Here is a 9,232-nt window from a genome sequence, read left to right on the forward strand (position 1 = left end):
TCATTTGATCAAGTTTTTCTTCTCTTTATGCATTTTTTAAAAATACAGGCTCCACATTCACTTGGGATATTTAGAAACAAATGTTGAAAGGAATTAATTTCAAGATAGCGCTTATGAAACTCATATGCCTCTATTGGGTAGCTGAGATTGTTGAGGGTGAATCCTGATGTCTCTTTCTTGGTGAGGAAGAAGCATTAAGCAGGGAAACACCAAAGCCAGCACCCCCTTCTATGCCCTGCTGACAGCAGACCCCAAATTCTGTCTCCCACAGATTCTGTCCCTTGGAAGCCACTGAGCCCTCAATGACAGATGAGGGTGTTAAGCGTTTCACAAACTAGGACCAAGCCAGGCCTCCTGAGCCTGCACCTTCAGGGGACTCATTGCATTTTAAGCACCATCTTGTGTGGATCTGCTCTGAGCATGAGGGTTAAAATGTTGACAGCCACATGGAGCCATCTACACCAGTTCTCCACCCCCAGCTTCCACAAATGGAGGTGAACCAATGTTAGCAGGGGGGAGAGACTTTAGAGGAAAAAGTCTTGTGCAGACACAGTATTCCTGAGCTATGCCTACGAGCCTGATCCAATGCCTATTGAAGTCAACAGTTTTTCCATAGCTTAAATGCATTTTGGGTCAGGCTCTAAGTGAGGGGAGTAGGATCAGGCTCTAGATCAGTCTTGCATCGGTACAGGGCATAGTTATCACAGCGCAAGGTTGTCCCTATAGGTGCTGGATTCACTGGATGAAATATTGTTTTGAGTTTTAGAGAGACAAATGTTACCTGCTTGTGTGGCATTCTAATAAGTTAGATGCATTCAATTCATTGTTAAATACAGTACTGCAATTGTATTACCATTTCAGTTTTGTGCTTTCTTTTGTTTTTACTGTATATATTACATGCCTTTAAAAAGCATTTATACCAGTTGGCTGATTACATCAAATCTCTGCCAACAACTGATGTAAACCTCAGAAATGTGAGGATTTTTTATATCACGGATATTATGTACTATGGGACTGATTCTTTCACAACTGTAAATCAGAAGAAACTTCACTGAAGTTAATGGGGTTTCTCCAGATATAAACCAATGTATAAGAGCACATTTTGGCCCACTGATCTCCACTGGATTACTCTGCTGAAGAACCTTAAATGGGTGTAACTCCTTTGACTCCAGTTACTCCAGGGTCTGAATTTGGATTTGCATTGTAAACATCAGCTCAACATGGGTCAGCCCTGCTCCAATTAACTTTGCAAGCAATTACTATATATTAACCACCCTAAGCTGAAAATGAGCAATTTACTGTCTAAAACCAGCAAAAGCTTCAGTCCACCTTTCACAATTACCCATCAGGAGGTTGTAAATCAAACCGCACACTTCTCCTTTGGGTTGAAAGCAACATTGTTTTCTTGGCACAGAGGAAAGTGTTAATGAGTCCCTGTATTTTTTGTCCCAACCAGTGTCCCTAACCATTTAAAAAAGTAAAATAAAATAAAATCTGTTGATGAACAAACAAGCAAAAATCTAACTGTAAATATTTTATTCCCCAAAATGTTGTTCAGTTTGAAGGTTCATTCATACACTACAATTAAAAAAAAAAAAAAAAAAAGAGGAGGGGAATGGGGGTGAGGGAAAGAATGGGCAAAATAAACTTCCCCAAATTTCAAACACATTATATAAATAAGTACAACTCCAGAGCATAATTTACAAATATAAAATCCCACAGAAATGTATTTACAGAGTAGTACATTACATACAAATATGTATAAAAATATTCACTGTGTTTATTCTCTTGCTAAAAGCTGGATGGCTAGATTGTGTGTCTTTGGTACTAAGCTTAAGTAAAATGATTATTTTTACAAAATAAAGCCCTGATTCTTCAATATACAAAGCACAGGCAGACTGATGAACCTGCATGAAGCTGCTCTGTATCTAAAGGGGTTCTGTGTGGGCACAGAATCTGCCCGGGCATCGTACACGGCAGGATCGAGGCCTAAAACAATTACCTAAGCAGGCAATCACTGACATAGGGATTTTTACAAGGCACTTCATTAGAAATCTCTTCATTTTTTTTCTCTTCCAAGACCAAAACACCTGTAAACAGAGGTTCACAAATAAATGACCAATAGTCAGTACTCCCCTGCTATATGTCTATATTTGGTCCTTGCTGATTTCTCTTTGCAGTTTTTTTTTTTAAGTCTACATTCAAGATAAAAAACCTCTGAAGTCACTCATCCAGTTCCGGTTCACATTTGCAGCATTTAGTGGCAAACAGGCATCCTGTGTGGATCAGTGATTTTGCAGGGATGAGTAGGGGAAATACTCCACATTGTGTGTGTACCTATATATTTAATAGATTGTAAGTTTTTCTTCCTGGGAAAACATAAAACATACTGCAAGTGTCCTGCTTCAAATACAGTTTGCAAAAGCATGTGGTCTTCCTTCTTGCTGAATGAACCCGCTTTTCTTGTTCCCTTGAGTTGCATTCCATGCCCTACACCTCAGTGCCATCCCGGGCGTAGATGAGACTGTTGACTGTGAAGTTGTAGTAGTGGTTGTACTGGGCGCCCTGGCTGCTACTGTTGCTGCTGGGGTGGAAGGGGCTGTAATAGGCAGCAGTGGGCCCCGGAACTCGCTGCAGCTGGTCTGGTGGGAGCACGTCCTGGGAGGAGCTGCTGGAGGAGGCAGTGAACGTGCCACCGCTCATCTGCCCAGCAGGGAAGTTCCGATGGTGTGCCAGGCGGCTCCCTCCACTGCTCAGTGAGCTCATGCCACTGAAGAAGGTGTTCAGGCAGCCAGGGGTGGCTGAGATGATGCCTGGAGAAGAGGAGCTTTTCGGATGGTCCCTGGCAGGTGATAGTTCCAGCTCGGGGGTGGGGCTGTTTCCACAGGGCTTGCCTGCAGTAGCCGGGATGGGACGCCCCTCCTCAGCCTTCAGCCCCCCACCGGAAGACACCACAGTGGGGGTGTTAGGCTCAGACCGCCGCTTGCGCTTGCGCCGGAAATTCCCATTGTCAAACATCTTCTCACAGTTTGGGTCTAAGGTCCAGTAGTTCCCCTTCCCTGAAGGAGACAGAGAAAGAGTCAGACAGGGAACTCCTCCAGCAGATGCCCTGCACCCTCTGAGCAGGATCTGCACCTTCCTTCTACCCCGTCTCCCCCCACATTTGCACAATCTGCATCCACCAAACACCCACCCCAGACTTGCTAACCAGAGCTGATTCTCCTCTCGCACTGGTACAATTTAACTGACTTGGGTACAGGAATTCAGAATCTGCCCGACAGACCACGCACCCGGAATCAATCTTGCAGCCACTTAGCAGGATCAGAACCGCCCCTTGGAGCCTACAGCCCCTCCCCAAATGGAATAAAAAGGCCCCGCAGACAGAACTTCTAACGCTTCCCCATGCTACACCCTTGTCATTTAAGTGTGCGTGATGGCCACCATCTTAGCCAACGCACCAGGGATTGAACAGGGGACCTCAAGCACTAAAAGCACAAACTGCTCCATCTGAAACTAGCTGGGGCTGTAACAGCCCCATCTCCTCTGTGGATCAGGCAGAGAGGGACGCGTAACCCACACTTACGCGTTGGCACCCTAATCCCAGGGATTTTCAGAGCTGCACATGTGCCAGGGGGATTGGTGTGAATATACATAAATACAGCACACCCACGGCGGCCCCCTTGCCGCCTGGGCACAGTCATGCACACACCATGCCACAGATTTCTGTGCAGGGAAGGTCCTGAATCCCTTTGCACCAAGGGGGCCCTTGTGCAGAATCTGCACTGGCATTAAACCCTTTCCCTGAGCAGGACATGCACCCCCCACTCCACCTGGCTACATCACTAATGCACCCCCCTCCCCCACCACACACAAGGGCCTCTGCACCCAATGCACATGTCTGAGCCACACCATCCTTCAGGGTAGGCGGGACTTTGCATCTCCAAAATACGCCCCCACACCCAGAGAGCAGATTGGAGGTACACCCTGGGGCTGGGACACATAGACTCGGCGCTAAGGGCCCCACCCCTTGCCCTAGAGGGCAGGCACCTCATCATGGGCATCCATGCCCTGAAGGGCCCTGCCCTGCTAGAAAGTGAACCTGGGGCCCTGGATCCAGCTGCTCCCTTTTTGGGCCAATATCCCACCCCCCACCCCGGCCCCCATTACAGGATCTGCCCCTCGGTGCCCCTCCGGCCCAGGTGACAGTAGAGTGTCCCAGCTGGGCGGAGCAGCCGCGGTGGGGGCCGTCCGACACCCCGGGTTACACTGTCCATCGCACCCCCTCTCTGCAGCCCCCCACCTGCCGGTCCCTGCCCGTACCATGGGTGCAGGCGCCCCTTGCCCCGCGCGGCTTCCCCGCCCAGGATCTACATCCCGGGGTCCCGTGTCCCTGGCCGAGCTCCCCTGGGATCGGCGCGGGGCTCGCACCGCTCCCGAAGTCCCCAGCTCCGAGCCGGCCGGGGGCCGCTAGCGGGTCTTCCAGCGCAGGGGCTCCTGGCGTCCGCGTCCCACCGGCTCCCTGCCCTACCCCTCCGGTGTCCCCGCGCTCCGGTGGCGGGGCCCGGTACAGAGCCGTGCAAGGGGCCGGTGCTGCTTCTTGGTCGGGTCCCCTCTCCGCGCGGGGCTGGCCGGGCTGGGCGTGAGCGCAGAGCTGCTTGCACGGCAGCGGCGAGTCCTGTCCTGTATGGAGCGCCCCTCGGTCCCCCGGGGTTCCTCTCCCCACCCCAGCCCCTCGGTCCGTTTAACCTCCTGGCCCCCAGCGTCCTGGGTATCCCCTATCCCTCTGCCACCGGGCTTGTGGGCAGCCCTCCATCCAACACCCCCCTGCCTCCTGGGCACCCCTCCATCCAACACCCCCCTCTGCCACCGGGCTACTGGGCACCCCTCCATCCAACACCCCCTGCCTCCCGGGCACCCCTCCATCCAACACCCCCCTCTGCCACCGGGCTTGTGGGCAGCCCTCCATCCAACACCCCCCTGCCTCCTGGGCACCCCTCCATCCAACACCCCCCTCTGCCACCGGGCTTATGGGCACCCCTCCATCCAACACCCCCCTCTGTCACCGGGCTACTGGGCACCCCTCCATCCAACACCCCCTGCCTCCCGGGCACCCCTCCATCCAACACCCCCCTCTGCCACCGGGCTTGTGGGCAGCCCTCCATCCAACACCCCCCTGCCTCCTGGGCACCCCTCCATCCAACACCCCCCTCTGCCACCGGGCTTATGGGCACCCCTCCATCCAACACCCCCCTCTGTCACCGGGCTACTGGGCACCCCTCCATCCAACACCCCCTGCCTCCCGGGCACCCCTCCATCCAACACCCCCCTCTGCCACCGGGCTTGTGGGCAGCCCTCCATCCAACACCCCCCTGCCTCCTGGGCACCCCTCCATCCAACACCCCTCTCTGCCACCGGGCTTATGGGCACCCCTCCATCCAACACCCCCCTGCCTCCCGGGCACCCCCCCATCCCACTCCCCTCCCCAGCCTCCTGGGCACCCCTACCCCTCTGCTCCCGGGCACCACCCCAGCCCCACTCCTCTCCAGCCCCCTGGGACCCCAGTGATCCCAGCCACCGGCCCCCCCCCCTCCCCGGTCCCACTCGCCCCCACCCCCAGGGGAACCCCCGGTGCCTGGGAACCCCGCCCCGCGGCCCGCTCCACCTCCCAGGGCCCGGCGCTCACCCGGGTCGTCCTCGTCGCGGGGCACCTTGCGGAAGCAGTCGTTGAGGCTGAGGTTGTGGCGGATGCTGTTCTGCCAGCCGGCCTGGCTGCGCTTGTAGAAGGGGAAGTTCTCGGCCACGTACTGGTAGATGTGGCTCAGCGTGAGCCGGCGGCCGGGCGCGCTCTGGATGGCCATGGCGATCAGCGCCGAGTAGGAGTAGGGCGGCCGCACCAGGCGCAGCAGCTCCTCCGGCCCGGCCAGGCTCAGCCAGCTCAGCTCGGCCGCCGCGGGCGAGGGCGAGCCGGGGGCGCCCCCCAGCTGGCCGCCCCGCGAGCAGCCGAAGGAGGCGGGCGGCAGGAAGGGGGCGGCCGGCCCGGGGGCGCCCTGCAGGTACGGGGCCGGGCCGCTCACGCCCCACAGGTAGCCGGCGTTGGCCGGCGCCCCGTAGTCGCCCAGGGCGTAGGCGGCCGGCCGCTGCCCCGAGGCGGCGCCGGGCGGCGGGTACACGCTGAAGGGCTCGCCGCAGTAAAGGGCCATGTCGGGCGCCTCCCGGGCCCGGCGGGGCTGCGGGCTGGCGGGGGAGCTGGGCTGCAAGTCACCGGCGCTCATGGTCCCGGGCCATGCGGGGCGGCCGGCTGCGCTGCCCCCTCCCCCGGTGCCGACAAGCTCCTTATAGCGCCTTAATCTCTGCCCAGCCTCCCCGCCCGGGGCCAGGGCTGGGCGGGCAGGGGCCGCGTTCCTCGCCGCAGCCAGTGGGAGGGTCCCTTCCGGGGGCGGGCCACGCGGGGCTGGGTAGGTGCCCCCCAAAGAAAGAAAGAAAGAAAGAAAAGAAGGCAGCTCCTCCCCACCGGGAGGCGATGTCTGGCTGGCTGGCTGGCTCCTGCCCCCCTCCCCACCGGGAGACGATGTCTGTCTGTCTGTCTGGCTCCTGCCCCCCTCCCCACCGGGACGAACGATGTTCTGTCTGTCTGTCCTGGCGTCATGCGCCCCGCCCTCCCCCCGGGAGGCGACTGTCTGTCCTGTCTGTCTGTCTCCTGCCACCCTTCGCCCACCGGGATGGCCCGATGTCTGCTGTGCTGTCTGTCCTCCTGCCCCCCTCCCAACCGGGAAGGCGATGTCTGTCTGTCTGTCTGTCTGGCTCCTGCCCCCCTCCCCACCGGGAGGCGATGTCTGTCTGTCTGTCTGTCTGGCTCCTGCCCCCCTCCCCACCGGGAGGCGATGTCTGTCTGTCTGTCTGTCTCCTGCCCCCCTCCCCACCGGGAGGCGATGTCTGTCTGTCTGTCTGTCTGGCTCCTGCCCCCCTCCCCACCGGGAGGCGATGTCTGTCTGTCTGTCTGTCTCCTGCCCCCCTCCCCACCGGGAGGCGATGTCTGTCTGTCTGTCTGTCTGTCTGGCTCCTGCCCCCCTCCCCACCGGGAGGCGATGTCTGTCTGTCTGTCTGTCTGTCTGTCTGGCTCCTGCCCCCCTCCCCACCGGGAGACGATGTCTGTCTGTCTGTCTGGCTCCTGCCCCCCTCCCCACCGGGAGGCGATGTCTGTCTGTCTGTCTGTCTCCTGCCCCCCTCCCCACCGGGAGGCGATGTCTGTCTGTCTGTCTGTCTGTCTGGCTCCTGCCCCCCTCCCCACCGGGAGGCGATGTCTGTCTGTCTGTCTGTCTGTCTGTCTGGCTCCTGCCCCCCTCCCCACCGGGAGGCGATGTCTGTCTGTCTGTCTGTCTGGCTCCTGCCCCCCTCCCCACCGGGAGGCGATGTCTGTCTGTCTGTCTGTCTGGCTCCTGCCCCCCTCCCCACCGGGAGGCGATGTCTGTCTGTCTGTCTGTCTGGCTCCTGCCCCCCTCCCCACCGGGAGGCGATGTCTGTCTGTCTGTCTGTCTGTCTGGCTCCTGCCCCCCTCCGCCCCCCCGCTCCGAGCTGTCCGCCACTTGCAGGCAAGGCGGGAGTTTGGGGGCGGGGGGAGGCTGGAGGAGGAAGAGCCGCTCGTCTGGGGTTCTCCCGACCGGCCCCCTGAACTCTGGGGACCATCGCTCCGCCCGCCGGGCTGGGATGATGCGAGCGAGCCGGGACTGAAGTGGTGTTGAGTCTATCGCCGGCCACATCCCCGCCCCCGCCCCGTCCCCGCTCCATGCAATGGACTTGGGCTTTGCTTCCACGGCAACCCACTGCGCCTCCGCCAGGCACAGCATTGAGAGCCCGAGCCAAAGCCCCCGGTACGAGTCGACACGAGTTTCCCCGTTGGCTTCCCCGGGTTTGGATCAGGCCCGTGATTGTGGGCTTCAGACTTCCACCGCTCCCGTGTGAAGGGAGTCGGGAGCTGCTCCCGTGCGTGCGAACGAAAAAACGTCTTCGAAATCGATTTTTAACCCGGTTCTAGTTAGGTGCACGCGGGAGAAATCCCTTCATTTTTATTTTATTTTATTTTAGTGTGTGTGCAAAGTTGAGGATACTTGAAAAAAGATCCTACTTTTTTATTCATTTTGAAACAGGTTGGGGTTTTGTTTTCCTCCCTCTCTTTGGGAATCGCAAAGGAAAGGATCGTTTCAGATACTTGCATCCGCCAAAAAAAACAAACAAACCCTACTTTAAACTAACTTTAAAAACTTTAAAATGAATGTGGCGTTTATTTGAAAGCCACCCCGGTTTAGGGAATTTCCTAGGTCACACCAACTGTATCTTCAACTGTGAGACGGGCGCTCAGATCTTTAAAAAATCATAATTATAATAATTGTAAAAAATCCCCACGTGAAGATCAAATTTGTTATATTTTAACTCCCTTTCCATGCAAGAAAATGCCCTCTTGTCTCCTCACTCGTACATACCGCGTGCATATTTATTCACTGGTATCTATGCATCGTTTCTAAAAAAAAACAACCCCCCCCCATAAAATAATAAAAAATACTTTAAAAGTTGTTCAGAGAAGACCCCTAAGCTTCGTACATAATCAAAGCAGATTTGTTAACATCAAATAATGGACCTCATTTAAAAATGGTTTAAACGAATAATAACGTGGAATAATCGGGGTTCCAAATTCTGCGCTAAATTATGTGCAACCCTATTAAAATCCGGGGAATCCTACGGACTGGAATTTGAAAGCAGCATGTGGCTAACTTGCATAGTTTGTGCATACATTTAAAGTGTCTTTTACGGCCCTCGCAATATACAGGGGTAGATCACACTTAAATAACTTTGGGTAAGAAATTACCTGAAATGAAAGAAACGAAAATGCTCTGCTTTCATATACATTTCAAGAGGAAAAAGAACAGGAGGACTTGTGGCCCCTTAGAGACTAAATTTATTAGTCTCTAAGGGGCCACAAGTCCTCCTTTTCTTTTTGCGGATATAGGCTAACAGGGCTGCTACACTGAAACATTTCAAGAGGAAAAAGAAAAGGAGTACTTGTGGCACCTTAGAGACTAACAAATTTATTAGAGCATAAGCTTTCGTGAGCTACACGAAATGTAATTTCATGAAATTTCGGATGATGAAGTGAGCTGTAGCTCACGAAAGCTTATGCTCTAATAAATTTGTTAGTCTCTAAGGTGCCACAAGTACTCCTTTTCTTTTTGCGAATACA

At 55.5% G+C, this 9,232-nt stretch overlaps 1 protein-coding gene across 1 annotated transcript; it reads right to left on the reverse strand.

Annotated features, from left to right (window-relative positions):
• Positions 1–810: 810 nt before the first annotated feature.
• Positions 811–6,393, reverse strand: FOXI3 (forkhead box I3). The gene is made up of 2 exons (XM_038400545.2): positions 5,684–6,393; positions 811–3,059 (listed from the first exon to the last, which is right to left on the reverse strand). The coding sequence occupies exons 1-2, from the start codon at positions 6,270–6,272 to the stop codon at positions 2,491–2,493; spliced, it is 1,158 nt and encodes a 385-aa protein (XP_038256473.1). The 5' UTR covers positions 6,273–6,393; the 3' UTR covers positions 811–2,490.
• Positions 6,394–9,232: the final 2,839 nt, after the last annotated feature.

The sequence above is a fragment of the Dermochelys coriacea genome, chromosome 4 (assembly GCF_009764565.3).
Source record: "Dermochelys coriacea isolate rDerCor1 chromosome 4, rDerCor1.pri.v4, whole genome shotgun sequence".
Taxonomy (NCBI): Eukaryota; Metazoa; Chordata; order Testudines; family Dermochelyidae; genus Dermochelys; species Dermochelys coriacea.

What these genes read in the sequence shown, in the direction of transcription:
- FOXI3 (XM_038400545.2), bottom strand. Translation starts at nt 6,272, where the DNA reads ATGAGCGCCGGTGACTTGCAGCCCAGCTCCCCCGCCAGCCCGCAGCCC. An exon ending in CCGCGACGAGGACGACCCGG is followed by an intron (nt 3,060 to 5,683) that starts GTGAGCGCCGGG and finishes TGTCTCCTTCAG; the next exon opens with GGAAGGGGAACTACTGGACC.